The sequence below is a fragment of the Brachycentrus maculatus genome, unplaced genomic scaffold, assembly GCF_059751285.1.
Source record: "Brachycentrus maculatus isolate JH-2025_06_01 unplaced genomic scaffold, ASM5975128v1 h1tg000008l, whole genome shotgun sequence".
In the NCBI taxonomy this organism is placed as follows: Eukaryota; Metazoa; Arthropoda; class Insecta; order Trichoptera; family Brachycentridae; genus Brachycentrus; species Brachycentrus maculatus.
Window position 1 is genome coordinate 627,844 of NW_028280763.1, and position 21,214 is coordinate 649,057.

At 31.8% G+C, this 21,214-nt stretch overlaps 1 protein-coding gene across 2 annotated transcripts; it reads right to left on the bottom strand.

Annotated features, from left to right (window-relative positions):
* Nucleotides 1–15,090: 15,090 nt before the first annotated feature.
* Nucleotides 15,091–21,095, bottom strand: Prosalpha5 (proteasome alpha5 subunit). 2 transcript variants are annotated; one of them, XM_088260815.1, is made up of 6 exons: nucleotides 21,008–21,095; nucleotides 20,468–20,724; nucleotides 18,831–19,009; nucleotides 17,763–17,875; nucleotides 16,193–16,354; nucleotides 15,091–15,280 (listed from the first exon to the last, which is right to left on the bottom strand). In XM_088260815.1, exons 2-6 carry the CDS (start codon nucleotides 20,722–20,724, stop codon nucleotides 15,176–15,178), a joined length of 816 nt encoding a protein of 271 aa, XP_088116941.1. In that variant the 5' UTR covers nucleotides 21,008–21,095; the 3' UTR covers nucleotides 15,091–15,175. The 2 variants fall into 2 exon arrangements, with proteins under 2 accessions (XP_088116941.1, XP_088116950.1); XM_088260824.1 differs by lacking the exon at nucleotides 15,091–15,280 and having other exon boundaries at nucleotides 16,082–16,354.
* Nucleotides 21,096–21,214: the final 119 nt, after the last annotated feature.

Genomic DNA, 21,214 nt, shown 5'->3' on the forward strand with positions numbered 1-21,214 from the left:
GATCCATTCAGCATCATGTTCAAACATCGTATGTGAAGCTAAGACTAAATTTTAGAGTTGTGTCCTTGGGACGTTGAAGAATGAAGAGGGGGTAGGAGGTGTTTCTTATTTTTATTTATTTGTTGTTTTTTTATCAGCGGGAACATAGATAAAAGCGGAGAGGCTTTAGTCATTACAAATCAACAGCTGGTGTCACAATAGATTTTAAGAAAAAATGGTATTTACCAAGTAAAACTTAAATTAAATAGAGATCTACAAAAATATAAATGGTGGAATCAGAAATAGAGCCCGCGACATGGGATCATGGGACTTATTTTCTTCTTTTTTTTTAAATCCTTATCCTCACCCAATGGTGCATAGGGCACTTCATCATATAAACGCAGTGTTGTCTTGATCGTTAACACATGAAGGAGAGGTGATCAGCCCTCCGCTACAGGTACCAGTCCAGGGTAATATAGAATAAATATTAGAGTGAAAATTTTGATTATATTTATTTGACCCCCCAAGGAATTGAATAAGGTACGTCCAGCACAATAGCCGAGCGTGCTGACCATTACACTCCGGAGGCGGACCATGAGACTACCGCTTGATTTCCCCTTACATTCACTCTTCCCTCAATATCTCTAATAGTTTTCAGTTACAAACGCATTAAGAGTGGAATTCTAAAATAATTAATATGATAATTGTAACAATTAATTCGCATTTGAATGTTTAAACACTTTCACAATATAACGGAATAACATTACGAATTCGTCGATACTTTCCTAAATTGTTTTGAAGGGGAAATTTTACGCGTGAGGTAGCGCCATCTTTTTTGAAATCTAGTTTGCATTTTAGAGATGCGTCCGCTTACTTTCCAATAAGAGATATTTGACAATCAAAAATAACAGCCCACGATGGGTAAGCCCAGTATAACCCCTGATTATACATTCTCAACTCAATACCCTTCTTTGTCCATATTAAGAAATTATATGTAGATTATAAAAATAAAAATAAACTTATTTTTTGACATCTCATCAAAGATGAAGGAGAATATGGATGTCTGGGCATTTACGGGGCTGACGACCGTCATAGGCTGGTGTAAGTGATCACTTTACACACGTGTAACATTCACCAATTCTACCCATTATTGACAACCACACTACTCAAATTCTTGGAAGTTCTATATATATATGAACCAATTTAGAAACCTTGTTCTTGAATCACTAGAACTTCACTAGAGACATCTATTGGTGAGATGTAAAGAAGCTTTTTTATTAAGCAGAAACTCTTATATTAGTGTGTGAGATCCGAATCCTGGATTATAATCACACACATGAGAAACGCCAGAAAATACCATTTTCATTTTTATTATTAAGCTTATAATTTGACCAGATAATTTATTTACAACATTTTTAGTGTGTCCAAATACTTGTTCACAAAATCTGGATTATCTCCAATTACAGGAGTTATTTTCATATTATTTTTATATTTTCATACACACTAATATAAGAGTTTCTGCTTAGTAAAAAAGCTTCTTTACATCTCACCAATAGATGTCTCTAGTGAAGTTCTAGTGATTCAAGAAGAAGGTTTCTAAATTGGTTCATATATATAGAACTTCCAAGAATTTGAGTAGTGTGGTTGTCAATAATGGGTAGAATTGGTGAATGTTACACGTGTGTAAAGTGATCACTTAAACCAGCCGATGACGGTCGTCAGCCCCGTAAATGCCCAGACTTCCATATTCTTCTTCATCTTTGATGAGATGTCAAAAAATAATATGAAAATAACTCCTGTAATTGGAGATAATCCAGATTTTGTGAACAAGTATTTGGACAAACTCAAAATGTTGTAAAAATAAACTTTATTTTATTTATTGTTTCGGCATTAACTTTGTGGTAAGACATGTTACAATGATTAAAGAAAACACTTGTTTTTTACAACTTGAGTTTTATTATAGATTACATGTTTCAGAAGTTAAACTTCCATCATTCAGGTCTGTATAATAACTATACATTTATTATATCAGTTATTATACAGACCTGAATGATGGAAGTTTAACTTCTGAAACATGTAGTCTATAATAAAACTCAAGTGGTTAAAAACAAGTGTTTTCTTTAATCATTGTAAAAATAAACTGTTAATAAATGGGACTTCTAACTGTGAATGCTAACCCATCATGACATATCACTCACTCCTTTCAACAACTTCATGTATCAAAAAACTTGATTATTCAGGAGATCGTTTTTTATGTTTAAAAATATATTGAAATGTATTCAAAATAAATATCAAGCCACTTATTAAACTTTTTACTGTGCAACAGATCTTTTTAGGTAAAACCTGAATGTTTTTTCTCCATTTGAAAAATGTTTATTACATATATTTAAAAAAATAATTAAACCATACCTTTTCTTCAAATTTCAAAAACAACACTTTCTGCCTTGTAGCGGGTAAATATTAAGTTTAAAATATGCCGCTTTTGCTGGGATATAATACATTTTCAGGGCATTCCGAAAACATATACAAGTAAAAATTTATGATTTTTTATATATGGTAGTAACAAAAAACGCGCTAAGAGTGTCAGAAATGAAGACTCTAAGGTGCTCCTTGGAGTCTTCATTTCTGCTTATCTGCCAAGAGTTTACGAGATGGAATAAAGAACACCAGGAGAAGATAATAATATAGAAAAAATGAGAGAAAAACTCAACTAGTTACCTATAAAAAATAGACTAATATTCGAGTATAATATGCTTATCTTTATAAATATATATATATATATATATATATATATATATATATATATATATATATATATATATATATATATATATATATATATATATATATATATAAATATATATTTATATATATATATAAATATATATGTATATATATATATAGTATACAAAAATTTTCATGAACAAAGTACTAGACTGCCATTTTTGAAAAAAAAAAACAGAGTCGCAAAATTGTTTGATGTATGACGAGATGCCTGTATGTATGAAGAATGAAAAGAGTCTGAAAGAATTTAAATAAATGTTTTGTTTACTATAAGAAGATGTAAATATATTCATATCTATACACACATATATATATATATATATATATATATATATATATATATATATATATATATATATATATATATATATATATATATATATATATATATATATATATATATATATATATATATATATATATATATATATATATATATATATATATATATATATATATATATATATATATATATATATATATATATATATATATATATATATATATATATATATATATATATATATATATATAATGTAAATTTAGTGTAAATAATAGTTTGTATTAAATTTAATATAAGCTAACTAAAGAAATAATAATAATAAAAATATAAAGAATAAAAAAATAAGTGAAGTACAACCGTCAATTCATGAACAAACTCGTGATTTGGGCACACTGTGAATATCATAAAAATTATATTCACCTAGGTGCCGTTCACGATGTCTTGTAGGTAGAGGTCGATAATTTATTGTGTTGGTATTTTATCTGCATACTTTCCACCCTTATCCTTGAATACTTGTCATTTGTTAGAGGGGTAAAACTTTTGGTTCCCAATTTGATGCGTTAGCAGGTGTTTGTTGAAATAAGTAGGTAATAACAAGACTAAATGGTCGCGTGGCGAAAACTATGCAGTGGCTACTCGTGGCACAAAATAAACATTTATAAAAATGTATTTTTGTATTTTATTTTATTTGGGTATTTTACAGAATAGTTAAAAAATTCCAAATTTGTAAATTTGTGAAAATACCTGGAAGAGAGACGGGAGGAAGGAAAAGGGGAAAAGAGAAAGACCGAGGTTCAAGTCAAAGACAAATTGTTTAAAAAAAGGGACACACCACGATTAAAAAGTCATATTACAATGTAGGCGTTCTCAGCGCTGACAATGACAGGGAGGTGTAAGTTTTGTTAATTACTTTAATATCTTGTCTTGTATTTGGAGAGACCAGCAGAGGAAGACCGAGAAAAACATGGCACGATCAGGTATGCCAAATACTTGAAAGTAGTCAGGTTAGGAGTCGTAACAATCGGCGGGTATGTATGAGGAGATGCATGAACGTGGAACAGGCGAAGAATGTTTGCAAGGACAGAGTGGTGTGGCGTTCTATTCTCTCTGCCTACCCCTGCGGGGAAGCGGCGTGATGGTTACTTAGTTAGTTTTTAATGTCTTGTTTTTAATTTCTGTAAATATGTACATATTTTTAATTTTATAAATATATAATTTTTTATGACTCGTAAATGCCCAGACTTCCATATTCTTCTTCATCTTTGATGAGATATCAAAAAATAATATAAATTGAAGGATGTTGTTTATAAATTGTGGTTGCGGAAAACAGCAGGTAGTTGTTTTTTCAAGAATTTAATATTGGGATGCGAGCACCCATGGGCGCTTTTTTTTAGAAAAAAAAATATACTTATTAAAACACAACAAAAAAAAACAAAAAATATTACGCCCCTGCAAGCACGCGCTTGGGTGCCCGCACCCCAATATTAAATTCTTTAAAAAAAAATAACTACTCAGTGTTTTGTGAATTATACCACATCCTTAAATTTAGTCATAAATAACATCTTGATAGGTTTTTTCATAAAAACTTTCGTGTTATTTACAGCTGGTGGTCATTTGTGAACATCTCCATAAAAGATTTGAAATCGTGTTATAAAAAGCTCCATTAAAAGTAGTGTGATAATCAGCGTATGTAGGTTATTTATACTTTATTTATATTATTAATTTAACTGTCGTTTATGTGACTAATTGCTTTGAAAATCTTTTGTGTTGTATCAAATTTATCGGATGATAGTGATGATTACTGTAAGTGATGCTTTTTATAATTGTTATATACATATTTATGTTAATATTGTTAAAGCCATTGGCCGTAAATTTAAAAAAATATATTTTAAAATATAAAAATTAACTCAATCGAGGACATAATTTTGTATGTGTTGTAACATACCATACATCATCTTTCAAGAATCTAGGAAATATGGGTATCCAAAAATGGTGAACGTTACACAAGTACATGAAGTGAGCATTTAAGCTAGCCAATGACAGATTTCAAAATTTCCAGTGGGTACTTCATTTAATATAATAACAACTTAATAGTATTTTACATATTTTTCTTCACCAGCGACAGGGTTTTATCGTTACCGACATCATCAGACTGGTGGGAAGCTAGACAAAATTCTATGTTTTATAAACAAGGCAGGGGTTGGAAACCATGATTTTTTATCAATTTTATACCATAACCTATATTTTATTATTATAATATACTACTTAAAGTCACTCAATTCAAATTCATTTTGTCAGATACATTTACACAAAATCACGGTTTTCAACCCCTGCCTTGTGTATATAGCATAGAGTTTTGTGTAGCGTCTCACTTGTCTGATGATCTCGGTAACGACGAAACCAGGTCACTGATCAAATAAAATAAATGTGGAAAAAACTAAATAATTGTTAATTTAAAATGCAGTTCCACCATGAAATATCAGTACAAAACTTAAATCTAAAAAAGGGTTTATGTTGAGACAAAAATAATATAAATATTTACAATTTAATTTTAAATAAACAGAATATTTTTTTGCAAATTTTGTATCGTTGTATTTTGTATTTTTTTTACATACTCTGGTCCCTTCAATTTTTTATTTAAGTTTAAAATTCCTTTTCGAAAAATACTATCAATGTTTGATTACATTATTTTTCTTGGCTTTGAATCACCTTGTATTATTCAATAATCTAAGTCATGAAGTATTGTGCTTCATACATCGAAAATAATTATTTTCGTATTCTGCGTACGTAAATTAGTTTTACAAAGCTAAATTGTTTCCATGTTATTAACTTTCCCCCGTTATTGGTTTCCGCGTTTAATGGTATTTTATTTTTTATTCATAACAGCAACTTGTGACAGGTAAAATTACATGCATCATTATCTAAACAACAAAGCAGCAACATATCCATATTAAATTTAAATATTATAATTTCCATATTTTATTGGTAACATATTATTTAATAAAATGACAACAATGTATTTGTTGGGAAATATATACAAAATTAAACACGGTTATTGGATCGAATTTATCTTTTATTTACATATCTCTCACTCCTTTCAACATCGTCATATACCCAAAATCTTCCATTTTCAGTTGTGCATGTTTTTGGAATACCCAGAAAATGTAGGTACTACATATATCCCAGCAAAAGCGGCTTATTTTTAACTTAATATTTACCCGCTACAGGGCAGAAATTGTTAATTTTGCATTTTGAAGAAATTGTCTGGTTTAATTATTTTTTTAAATAAAATGAATATTTTTCAAATGGAGAAAAAAACATTCAGATTTTACCTAAAAAGATCTGTTGCACAGTTAAAAGTTCAATAAGTGGGTTCATATTTATTTTTAATACATTTTATTGTATTTTTAAACTTTAAAAACGATCTCCTGAAAAAACAACTTTTTTGATATGTGGCGTTGTTGAAAGGAGTGAGCGATATATGATATGTGACGCGTTTCGTCTTAATAAGACATTATCAAACACTCGATAGTGTCTTAATAAGACGAAACGCGTCACATGTCATATATGTAAATAAAAGAAGAATTCAATCCAATAACCGTGTTTAATTTTGGATGTAATACCCAACAATTCAATATGGAATTCTGCCAACTGTCTGTAGTTACAATAAATAACTATGTAATTTTTTTCTACATTAATTCCATTTATATTTATTAATTTTATTTATATAATTGTACAAAAAATATGGCTATGTAGGTACATATATTAAATAAATAAATAGAAGAAATTAAAATTCTTCGCTTTGATAGCCGCACAGCAGAATACAGAACATACTAAAAATTAATTTGTTTAAAAAATTAAGTGATTGTTTTTTGGCAACCCTAATCTAAGCGTTAAGTGAAGCAAAATGGAGTATTCATCTCGAGTACAGGGAGGGAGCGGGGAGAAAATGGGGCCCGGCCCAGGGGCGGAGCAAGGAGGGTCCTGAAGCGAGTAACAGATAAGCCAGCGTTGTACGACGCTTCCGCCAAACTTTCTTAATTAAACAGGGATCAGCGTTTATCCCGGGTGCCAGTAATCCCACTTGTACCACCCAGGACCGCAATAGGCAAATAAATTAATTACTTATTTTAATTAGTTCCTCAAAACAATTGTAACATATTTTGGTATCTCTATATAGATGAAGAAGAATACGCGTAAAAGGATCTGTGTACCGGTCAACGTCGGGTTGAAATCTGATCTAGCTAGATGACGGCACGTCAGTTAGCGTTTCAAAACGATGATTGGCTTGGATTGGCTTGTGCTTTTGTCCATCTTTCTTTGGATCAGAGCTCTTGATCGGTGCGTGAACACGTTGCGCTTAAATTCGACCACACTAAACTATCGGAGTCGCTTTCCTTTTTCAAAACCGGACTGCCGGATGGTAAAATTCTGGGTAGTGGACAAGTACCCTTAGGGCACTTGTCCACTACCTCCGATTCGAATAAGACGGTAAAATTCCGCGTAGTGCAAAAGCGCTCTAACAGAACTAGTAATCCCCGTTTTTTTTATATAAGAGTTGCATTTATTATTTACATTATTATGTACAGGGTTTATAGATCAATAAGCAGATTTTTGTTTCTTCTTGCTAAAAACTTTTTTATTTTCATCTGTGTACGGAACAGGAAGTATAAACTAGTGTGGGCCAATCAGGAACTTCTCAGCCCACATCCCTTTCACTACCTACACTGGGGCACTTCTAAGAATTTGGTGGTGGTTTTTTAAAATCTGTATTTAGTTTTAGTTTTTTTCCTGTACATGAAATTTAAATAAATGAATTTTGAATTTAAAAAAATTTAATCTCCTTGTCTTTCAATATCTCTTTTCTTTCCAAAGCCGTATATTTATTACGAAGAAAAGCTTTTTTTTCAATACAAAAACGATGTCTTACGTAAAAAAATTCAATGACGTAAAATGTTACCTGGGTTTAAAGAAAGTTAAGTTGCTATTTCACGTATGGAGGGCCTTAATGCGGTCCTGAATATTCTTGTCAAATTTCTGACAGTCTCTTGTACTTATAATATAAGTACGCTGTAATCTTCAGGGAACAGTTTCAACTCAACTTAAAGTTAAGATAATATGGGTAGGTACTATTTTTTTGTAAGCTCAGGGGGTAGGTACTTAAAAAGATATTTACTTTCTGTTCCGACTTGAAAAACTTTTGGAATCCTTGTTTTGTGTGATCTTGATTTTTAATTATTATTATTGGCATATCTAGGTATGTCAATTCGAGTGGAATATTTTGGTTCACACTGTTGAACCTATTAGCTGCCATTGAGGTGAAAAAATGTTTTGAAAAGGCCATGTTTTTGGCTGTGTTTTAATAATATGGATCGAAGAAAAAAACACGAGCGTACCTACTTGAATGTAACGTTGTGTCAAAATTTCAAAGCAATCAGGGAATAACTTTAAAAGATTAAAGATTTTATCTAGAAAAATCTATATTTATATTACAGTATATACCATATGCTATTATTATTATTAATATAAACTTTATACAAAGTATTTTTTGACATCTCAACATAGATGAAGAAGAATATGGAAGTCGAGGATTTACGGGGCTTGTGACCGTCATCTTCCATATACATCGCACTAAAAAGAAAAAAGAAAAAATGATTTCTCTTAATAATGAAAAACACACCTGTATTAGAATGCAAGGTTGTGATAAAATTGGAGATTTAAGATTTTGAACACAGAAATATTAACATTTATATTTGAATAATAAAAGTTTTCGATAGCTTATATAGCGCCATTTTCGTAAAATAATACCTCAATGGCGCTTAATAAAAGATAGATAAAATACCCGTGTATTTTAATGCAACGTTGTGTTATAACTTTAAGAGAAATGAGATTTTGAACAAATAACAAATAACATTTTCATTTATAAACATGTTACATCTGACTCTCACCCTAATTGCCAAAGAGTTGTCAAAAGTAGGCTAGTAAATTTTAAGGGTTGTAATATTGCCATGCTTTCTAATGAATTCTTCCATAAGATCTGGCATTGGTTCTTCAATATTACTCCCCCAATTTCATCCTTGCATACTGTTAAAATCCCGCCCGAAACTCCACCTATAAATTCAAAATGGCTGCTACGATAAGCTCAGATGCAGCGATAGATATTAATTCGAAACGAGAAAAGAGAATTTTAGCATTTTAAGGCGGGATAATCCTCAGCCCGCGTCTTAATTTGATTTAAACCCAGGTAACACTAAAACAAATTGTTTTGAAAAACGTCCAATTTCATTGTTTATCGTATAATTTGATTGTAAAACGTCCGATTTGATTAGTAAAGCATCCAATTTGTATTGTAAAACGTCCAAATTGTTATTAAACGTACAATTTGATTCGTAAAGGTGGAGACTGACCGGATAATTTCGTCGTAAAGTAACACGTTACGATGCGAGCATTCAGGCAGTCAGTACACCGAGCCAAGCGCTTCATCCATAGTTTCGGATGCTCGCTGATCCACCAGTCAGTCTCCACCTTAAGGCATCGATATAGTTTTGTAAAACGTCAAATTTCAAATGAAAACTCTGTGTATATATATATATATATATATATATATATATATATATATATATATATATATATATATATATATATATATATATATATATATATATATATATATATATATATATAATACTCTAACGGTCATAGTTTAGCCCCATAAGTAGAGACCATAGACAAATTCAGGTTCCATTTGTGGCTGTCAAGTGATACACGAGGAACCGCTCGTGTTGCGGGTAGGTACTTATCCAGATGCGCCTACTTATTACGGCATTATCAGGTTACGTAAAGGAGAGTCCCTGGGGGCGGCGTATCGGACGGCAACACTCGCTCCGGTGGTGGAATTAATATTTCAGACACTGAATTAGGAATACCGCTAACAAAAACCCAGAGGTCGATTTGGCAAAATAATAGAATGATACTATCCTTGTACCTTGTACCATACTTGAGTGTAATTTGGGATATTTTTTCCGTTTCGATGTATGATACATAGTTCCACCATAGTGATAATTAAGGCCTTATTCGCAATCATAGAATTCAGTCAGCGTTCAGCAAATGCCAGTAGCCGAACTTCGCGTCCGATTTTTTTCAGTAAATATTTTTAGCAGAAAAATATATGAACTTTGGAATTTTTTATCGTGTTGTAGTTTATAATCTAAATAGACAGTTTTTTTTCATCCAATAACCTATTTAAAAAATAAATATCTACTTTATCTCTTATATAGAATATTCAGTGTGACAGCGCGGGACCATACAGTTTTTAAATTAATGTGGCTCAGTTCAGATAAATATTTTAGGGTTGCCAGATGAAAAAATATTTAAAAGGTTAATCGATAAAATAATTTAGTAAAGGTCTTTCGTAGTACATCGACGTATCCAAAAAATAAATATCCACTTTATCTCTTCAACTCCATGTTATTGTTATAGTTATAATCCTAGTTATTGCTGTTATTATCCTTTTTCTACTCCATTTCCTTTTTTAAAATGCAGGAATGTTCTTCTTTACTTACCTCATCTGTATACAAAAACATAAATACATATACAAAAATCTGGAGCGCAGTAGTTTCATTTAACTGTGAATTAATATAATTAATTATCAAGTTAACACCGCATCGATCCGATGCAGTGCTTTATGTACCATTTTGATGCATTGGCATAGTGTAACTTACATACTGTTGACGCTGACGTGTACGAGTCCTTCGAGTTTTTTTTTAAATTATCTAACATCCAAGTGATTTTGAAATCTAGCTACGGCTTATGCAGCACCGCTTATCATTACCCTACTCAACTTTTTAAGTTTCATAGCCTATGCCTACTCGTGAGTGGTTTACTCTTTATGTTTAAAGTGACTATAATTTCATGTAATTTATGAGTGAAAATTCTAGGCAAAAAGAGTCCTAGAGTCCTTCGAGTTGTTTTTATTTAATTTAATTTAATCGTATTTTGAATTTTCAGACTATAAATGAAAATCCCTCGGTTGAAACGTCTCCCTAAAAAGATTGACAGAAGAATAGAGAAGGCTTGATCTACCTTTCAAACGTTACCCGTACTAAAACCTCCAACCCTCAATCGGGAAATTCATTTAATCCGCTTCATTTCATATACTTCTACCCCACAAAGCTACCGTCTACAATGCCGACACAAAATCCATTTTCAAAACGAAACCAATATAATTATTCGAGTTTTTACCATCCACCGACGGCCTATTGTCATGGCTTTTCAATTTTTCTCATAATGCCGTTGATACGACGTTAGCGGGTGTTGGAATTGCAATTTCCAACACGGCTTTGGTGCATTTTGACCTTTGTGATACGTTAAATGAAGGTTTATTTTCCCGTGCCAGGCCTTGTTGGAAAATCGGCTATAGAATATTCAGTGTGACAGCGCGGGACGATGCGGTTTTTAAATTAATGTGGCTCAGTTCAGATAAATATTTTAGGGTTGCCCGACGAAAAAATATTATTTAATGCGTTGTTTTTTTTGACATTTCAATATAGATGAAGATAAATATGGATGTCTGGGTATTTACAGAGCTCACTTTACACACGCGTAACATTCGCCGATTCTACCCATGATTGACAACCACTTTTCTCAAATTCTTGAAACTTCCTAGATATATTGATCAAACACAAAACACAGTATGTGCGAGTTCACAATTGCCATCTATGGTAGGATGAAGAAAGCTTTTATTAAGCAGAAACTCTTTCCATTTGTATGTGAGGTCCGAATCCTGGAATTTATTAACATACACGAGAAACGCTAAAGAACACGATTTTCAATTTATTTTAGTTATAATAATTAATAATAATATAATTTAACCAGTTATTTTATTTACAACATTTTTTTAACTATTATTTTCGGTTAATCGATAAAATAATTCAAAAAAAGTATTTTGTAGTAGGTACATGGTACATACACAGGCGTATACAAAAAATTATAAAATTGATGCTATAAAACGGTGCATTTATCCTTTGACTCATAACTGTTCATCATATCACCCCTTCCTTGGTATCTTCAATCTTCAATCTCTCCTCTTTAACTCCTCACCTGATCCTTCTCCATATTTCTTCTAAATTTCATCGATTTTACACACAAATATATTATTATTATTCTTATTTGTGTTTCAGTCTCGTTAACCTTAATCTCACGTCTCAAAATGAGAAATGGAAATTACTCATCGAGAAAAGATATTATATATATGGCTTACGTATGTAATATGTTTTAAAAATAAAGAAATAGTACAATATTTATTCTTTTGCACGACCCTATTTATTCCATACAGCTTTCACAATGAACTATTAATCCCAAAAGCCAAGCTAAATATCGAATTCAAATTGAACCATTTTGATATTGCGGTGAGTCGATTTATAAATATCCACTGTTTGATAACAATAATTTGTAATCCGACATATTATTTGATTCCGTATATTGCACGAGTATGAAAAAAGTTAAACCTGTTTTGATTGACTGAGATTAATTAGGATTTTGTTTGTCAACCTCCCATTATTTTATTAAACTGAAATGCGATCAGGGAGATAATTATTATATGTATACAATGTACCGCACAATCCATTTTTTAGTTTATTTTATTGCTATTTATTCTCGTATACTAGTTGAAATACACGGCGTCACTCGATTTTTACGTCTGTTTTATCATCTGACTGTTTTTTTTTTTTTCAAAATCTACTTCTACTCCTACTACAGTTTCGACATACTGTAGTTAAGTATGTCGAAAGTGATTTTTTGTTTTAATTCTGTTTATTAAAATTAAGAATATTTACTATTACAAACGATTAAACAACCCGGCCTTAATATTCAGTAAAAATTCAAATTTAGTCCATTGGGTAGGTACTTTATAAAATGTAAGTACCTACTTTAACAACAACGCTTCTTTATTTTTTCAATCTATGTCTTTTGTATGACAGTATAAATTAAAATGGAGAATGACTTTCATTGAAAAATACCGATGTAAAAATTTGCTTTCAGGATTGGGAACGGGAGAGGTTTTTGAATATTTTAAGTACACAGTCAGCTTCTTCGAGTATTAAAAGTGAAGTTTGCAAAATTTCACTGCTATCTGGTGAGTGTTAGGGATCGTATAAGGATACACAAAACAAACATAGATTTAAAAGAAGACTAGCAAACATAAAATTCAATTGGATTATTTTTGTTCTAAACCTTGAGATAAAGGGTGCAAGCCTGTAAGGTTTATATGGTATGTACAGTAAAACCTCGATATAACGGACCTCTATTTAACGAGCTTCGAATATAACGGACAAAAATCCGAGATGGTGAAGGTGACCCTAGTTATAATATCATGACTGAAAGTAAAATTGCTAATTAAGTTGCTAACCCAAAAAAATGAGGATGAAAGTGAAGATTCAACACCGCCAAAAATGAAGTTATCAGTGGAAAGATCACATCTCGATGATCTAATAATTTTTATTGACTATTCGTCAGATAACAAAGTTCAACTATATTACACGTATTTTTGTAATTTTAGAGAGTTGATTATAAAAAAAAAACAGCAAATTCAAAAGTGCTAACCAAACTTGATTCCTTTTTCAAAGCAGGATTACCGAAAGCAAGCGCGTCGATATCAAACAGCAACGTCACTTTACGACGAGTGTCCGAAGGCAATAAAAATTATTTTATTTGTGTTTTGTATTGTTTATTTATATCTACGCTATTTTTTTTTTTTCAATTTATATTAAGTGTATTTTTATATAAAGGACTTTTGGCTCACCCCTTCAATTAGTCCGTTATATCGAGGTTTGACTGTAATTTCAGATTGACGATTTCCGAGTATATTTCGAAATAATTATTCGATATCACAACTACATTTACATTTCGATTACGTTATACCTCGATAAATGCAATATAATATTAATTACTGTCATAATTAACTAACACATAATAATAATTTATTGTTTTCCTCTCCTACAGTATCCACATTTCATGTTCTATTGTTTCCTTTATAACAGTGATTTCTTTCACCATAAGTTTCTTTACTTTACTTGCGTTATCTGCTTCTTATCAAATTTATTCCACCACAAATATGAATATCTGGAGTGTAAAATGATCGAAAATCCTGCGTTCATACAATTAATGATCGAGTTAACACCGCATCAATCCGATACACATATCGCTCACTCCTTCCAACAAAGTCATTTATCAAAAATCGTTAATTTTAAGTTGTGCATGTTTTCGGAATGCCCAGAAAACGTACTAAATCCCAGCAAAATAGCCATAATTTTAACTTAATATTTACCCACTACAGGGCAGAAAGTGTTGTTTTTGCATTTGAAGAAAAGGTATCGTTTTATTATTATTTTTAAATATACTTTATATTTTTCAAATGGAGAAAAAACCTTCAGGTTTTACCTAAAGAGATATGTGGTACAGTAAAAAGTTCAATAAGTGGCTTGATATTTATTTTTAATACATTTCATTATATTCTATCTTTAAAAACGATCTCCGAAAAAAATCATGTTTTTTGACGTTGTTGAAAGGAGTAAGCGATATGTGCTAATAGGAGCCAGGAGAAAATACAAATAATTCATTCCAGTTCAACTTGTCTATTTAATGATTTTTTTTCATCTTTCAAAATATACTAGCAGCGACATCTTCAGTGAAAATATTAATATATTTCTAGTTTTAGACGCAATGGTTGTAATGAAAAAAACTTTAAAATGCTATCAACAGATGTCGCTATTTATATAGTCCTCTTTTATACCTACCAAGAAAGTAGAAACGGGAAAAATGCTAAGGCGTTGGATTGACTAAATATTGGAGCAGTCTGAAAAAACATTTCTTATACGTCTTGAATGCTTTAGCAATGTTTATTTATACATAAAATGCAGCTTAACACAAAACTTTTATGTTACGTTATAGGAATATATATTTTTTAAATCAAGTGTGCCTTGCATGTTCTCAAAATCACTGCTGCTCACTGGCAGACTAATAAATTTTACAAACTAATAAAGTACAGGAGAGGTTCATCGATTTTATTTTTGGAAATAAAGGACATTTTTTTATTGATTTGGCTTATAAATCAAAGAAATCTTGATGTTTTTGCTATGTAACTTTTTGAAGACAACAGGCCACCGAAATTTTTTTCATCTTACAATTACAATCGAGTTTACTTGAAGATTTTTCTTCTGGGAAAATATCATTGATAATCTGAAATAATATTGAAATAATTGAAAAATTAGCGACACTTAAAATGAAGGTTTGACTTTTAAAGAATTCTACCATGAAATGAAACAAATCTACTTTTTTTTTATATTCCCAGTCAACCTTCATTGAGACACGCAGTTATTTTCACTGCAAAAACCAAACAAAAAAACATTTTTTTCTGGACCACATTGGTGTGATTTTTCCCAATAAACAATCTAATAATGATATATGCCAGTGTTAACTTTGCTCAAACAATTTAGTGATCATGTATTATTTTAATACATACCACATGTATGTATGTATTATTTTTTCCTTGTTGGTTGCACCTTTTTTGTACAAGTTGAATGCACAAGTAAGTCTCAATGAGCAAACAGACTGTTTGATCATTTAATTCTTATAAGAGTGAAGACTGACCGGAGCATTTTGTCGTTACGTAACATGTTACAATGCAAGCGTTCAGGCAGTCAGTACAGCGAGCCAAGCGCTCCATCCATAGTTTTCGGATGCTCGCTGATGCTTGCCACGAGCAATGTTACGACGTTATGTTACGATGAAATGCTCTGGTCAGTCTCCACCTTAAAATGTTTCTTTCCAAATTCTCCTTTTTATCTTAACCCTGTCAAACATTGACTTCAGTGCCAATAATAGCAGTGAAGTAATATAGATATTGTATTTGTTTGACATCAATTTCATGTTTCAATTTCATCCAAGTCCCTAATATTTTGAGGCATACCTGTTATTTCGGGATTTATTGGTAGGTCAAAGGATTTGGACTGATGATCAGGAAAAATAATGGTGAAAAAGTAATAAACAATATTTTTTATTAAAATGAATATATACGATCCGCCGGGAAGTAAAAAATGAATCCTTAGTCTAAGCGAGATTACGAACAAGTCAAGGAATGTCCTTAATAACCTCAGTGAGTTGTTCCTTAGTAAACATGTGGAACAGCTTGTCCGGAGTCAGAGTGGCCACTTCCACGTTGAATTCCGACAACTTCTCCTCCATCACCTGCTTGAGGATGGTCAGAGCCGAGGTGATGGCTTCCTTGAGAGTCAGTGACTTGTGATAAACCTCCTGTAATGTTTAAACAATGAATTAAATAAACCAAAAAAACACTTCATTATTATTTCAAACGAGTCGAATTATTTGCGAACTACGCTCCCGGGTTGCTACTTGACGCTTTTTTATTGAAATTTATTGGAAATTATTCAACAATTTACAGTTTTTTTTATATCACGGTAAGTATAATAAAATGACAACTATATAGTTTTTTCCACATAAATATCATAGGAAGACTTGTTTTATTTTTTATTTTACATATTTTTTCTGCAATTTTTATAGCTTAAGTTTTTTTTTAACGGAACAATTTTATACTGTGTAAACTCTTTGATTCTAGACTACTGGACTTGTTTCAATATATCTTAATACGAGACTGTCGTAAAATGTACTATAAAAAGAAAAAGTCACATTTTACCAAAAAACTTTACTAAAAACATTTTAAAATAAGGGTAACATATTTCTTTAATATAAAATATCGGTAAAAAACTGAGGTACATGCTAGTTATCACTAAATTCTTTATATGTGTTGCCTCGGTGTTCCCCACAGATCAGATGTCCATCGCAAATTTCACAAATGTCCTGTAATCTAGGGTTAAATAAAAAATATATATCCCTAATATTTTCAACCCCAGCATTAAATGGTTAAAAATTATTGTTTTGTAGAGACCCCCCCAAACCATCTGGTGTAACTTGTTGGTAGTTCTTTTTTTATAATGCTTTGATGCTTCATTTCTCTTATTCAACAATTTGTATAAAAAAAAGAACATATTAATAAGATTTAATAATAAAAGTCAAAATAGAGGTTCAACGAGGTGTGGGCAGAAGACAGATCTTCTGGCTTCAGTCTATCTCGTATATTCTCGGAATATACGAGATTGGACGGGATGGGGACCTGTTTAGAGCTGCCCGAGACAAGGATAATTACTCTCAAGTGATACATAGTTGACGTCGGAAGAAGAATAAGATTTAAAAATATATGTAATCATAGAATTTTCAATATATTAATTCCTATTAAACCATGATACACAATTTACACACAACAAAGGTTTGATAGTCCCAAGAATTAACAATAAATATGGGAGTCGAACACTGCAATATATCGTTCCGAGCATTTTTAATTTGTTGCCGATGGATGTTAGAAGTCAAAATAAAATATGGAACAAAGGCAAAATAAAGGAATGGGTAAATGATCAAGAGTTAGTTTTATGAAAATTGTAAAATGTTTTTATTCTTAATTTTTCGCTCTTAAGCGTTAAAAACAATAGAAAATGTATTGAAAAAGAACTCCAGCGACAAGACACGCAAGGTGGCTTGGTGGGTCCCTGCAGAAAAAAAAAGTTCTAAATATGTAAAAATTGTGATTTAAATAAATGTATACAAATAAATAAAATAAAAATAATAATGATAATAGAAATAATGTAACCTGAAGACTCTGCTGAGCACCTTCACTTCCCGAACCAATTGCCTTCGCTGAAAACTGCACATAAGTACCACTAGGATCCATGTGGAACAATTGGGGACCCTTCTCGTCAATACCTGATAATCAAAAGATAACAATTTGTTAACCTATTAAAATACAATAAAATTTGCACTATTATTCATATCAGGGCTGTCCAAAGCACGGATGTATGATAGATGTTCGAATGCTGATTGATAATAAGAGAGAAGAACGTCTGAGATAAGCATTATCGATAAAATTAATAAAGGTGTGTTGAGAAGGTTTGAGCACGTGAATCGAATGAGAGAAAAAAGAACATTCGTTCGAACCCTTATCCGCACCCCAATGGTGCATAGGGCACTGCATCATATAAACGTAGTGTTATTTTGATCGGTAATGGGAAGGTAATCAGCCCTCCGCTTCAGGTACCAGTCCGGGGTAATATTGAATAAATATTATTGTGAAAAAATCATTTATATTTAATAGACCCCCCTCTGGGAATCGAACCCGGGACCTCCAGAACGGTAGACGAGCGCGTTGACCATTACACTACGGAGGCGGACAGAAAAAAGAACAGTGAAACAAATTTATGAGGCAAATGTAGTCAGAAATACAAGCAGAGGAGGACCGAGGAAAACTTGACATGATCAAGTATTTAAAATACTTGGAAAAGTATCAGGTCAGGAGTCGGAATAATCGGCGGGTATGTATAAAGAGATGCATGAACATGGGAGAAGCGAAGAACATTTACGAAAACAGATTGATGTAGCATTCTGATCTCTTCGCCTGCCCTGTGGGGAAGCAGCGTGATGGTTAGTTAGTTGGTTATTCAAAATATGCTTAAAATGTTCTTCTTCTTCTTCGAACCCTTGTCTGCACCCGATGGTGTATAGGGCACTACATCATTTAAACGAAGTGTTATCTTGATCCTTAACCCATGAAGGAAAGGTGATCAGCCCTCCGCTTCAGGTAGAAAAATGTTCAGAACATTTAAAACATCATCCCACTTCTTTGAGAAAGGACCCTATTATACGGAGCAAGACGGTGACTGACCAGCAAACAAGATGGCCACCCCAAATGGTCGCGACATGGCAGTGCCGCTGTCCTCGTCGCTGTCTCCAAACTGGATGGCCAAGTTGCTCACGGCTTGCGCGCACGACTCCACGGTCATGCGCTCGTTGTACACAAACCAATGGTTCTGGCATTCTACTCTTGCCCGCTCTATTAGTGTTCTGAAATAATAATAAAAAAAATTAAAAAATTTTAATATAAACATTTCATAGTCGTACAGGAGAAAGTGACCAACTAACAAAATATAAAAAGTTTAGCAAGGCCATTTAAGTCACTTTTGTTTGGCAAGAAAATAAACATCAATGCAGTTTGTCATTTTTAACAAATCAATATATTATACTTAAAAGTTTAAAATTGTTTTGGGATTTTTCAGGGGAATATTAAACTAGTAAGATATCAAATAGTCAATGATCACTTTTTTGTAAACAAATGCACTTGGTCACTTTCTCCTGTACGACTACGATTTCTTTAACTCTAGATTACTCCTAGAATTTTCACTCATAACATAACTTTAGACATAAAGAGTAAATCCACTCATGAGTAGGCATAGGCTATAAAACATAAAAAGTTAAAGCCTGAGTAGGGTCATGATAAGCGGTGTTGCATAAGCTTAGCTAGATTTCAAAGTCACATGGACATTAGGTAATTTAAAAAAAAAAATACTAATCTTTCCTATGAGTGACATTGTTACTAAATATTTATAAAAAATGTAACATACATAGAAGTAAAACGGGAATAAATAAGATAGTCAAAAACTTTTATTATTTTAGAAGTAATGGTACCATTCTTTGAGTTTAAGAGACCATCTAATATTGAAAAACAATTAAAGGTACATTAGGAAGGTGCTATGAAGCAGGGGGCGCGCACGGTAACGAAATGAACATTACATGATTGGGATAGTATTTGTTACATTTTCTTGGCTCATAATTCTTTTCAGGTTAAACTTATGATGTGAAATTATCAAATATATCAGGAGTTAGGAATACCTAATACCATATTTGAACAGCAGCAATGGGTAGAACACTCGGGGTTGCATAACCACATTCATACAAGCTATGTGAGTTGGGGAAGCCAAGGTACATGAGTCCCTTGAGGAAATATTGTACATGTTTGCTTTATATAAACAATCTTTAAATCTCATGTTCAGTTAAAATATTTAATTTCATTAATTGATTCGGCATTCACTTTGTGGTAAAATTTATCCATTTTTAATTTAAATTTTCTTCATCTTCTTCAAACCCTTATCCGCACCCCAATGGTGCATAGGGCACTGCATTATAAAACACAGTGTTATCTTGATCGTTAACACCAAGGAAAGGTGATCAGCCCTCCGCTCCAGGGTAATATTGAATAAATATTGGAGTGAAAAATTCACTTATATTTATAATTAATTTATATTTTTATATTTTGTTTGAAAATGATGAGGAATCCATCGAAGCACGTGTCACAATAGATTTTAAGAAATAGTAGTATTTACTAAGTAAAACCTAAATTAAAAATAAAATATTCAATGCTCAGAGAACATGCTAAATAGAAGTTTGTTCCATGGATCAAAGTATGTTCTAGGTACAACTATACATGTTTTGATTCATAAACAAGTTCAAGTTAAAAATATATACCTGGAGTCAGCCATCAGACCCGAGACCGCACACCCAATATGGTTATCTACTTGCACAATTTTCTCGATTGTTGTGGGCTCCATTAAAGGTGACGTTATCCTCTTTTCCACGGCCAAGACAACACCTTCCGATGTCGCTATTCCTATAGCCGTAGAGCCGAGTTTAATGGCTTCGATAGCGTATTCTACTTGGAAAAGCCGACCCTCAGGACTGAAGGTATTGACACCGCGATCGTATTCTGAGCGAGTCAAAAACATCTGAAAATGACATGTCAAAATTTATAATTCATAATATAACTATCAAATATGCTTTATGATACATAAAAATTAATCTAACAACAAATCAAATAACTTTTTTTCACATTGATATGTCGAAAGACAAATATTTAAGTAAGAAACAGCGAAATGACTAGTGATTGTTTATTTTAGGTTACAATAGAAAAGGAAGGTATTTATTGTTGACAAACCAGAAAAGTATTAGTTTTATGTAACACTATTGAAAACAATATATAAACATATTTTAAAGTATATAAAATGCTACCTTTGAATAGTTATTCAAAAAATAAAAGACAGGATGATTAGCGGAAAAACTTCAATGATGCCGGAGAATTTTAGTATTTTTCTTCTTCTTCTTTTGTTTCGTGAATGGCAGACCTAAAAATTTAAATTATCTCCAGTTAAGTACTTATCAACGTAGTACTTACTTTTTCATAGGAAGGTGGGTAGGTATAATTTTTTTGTTTCATTG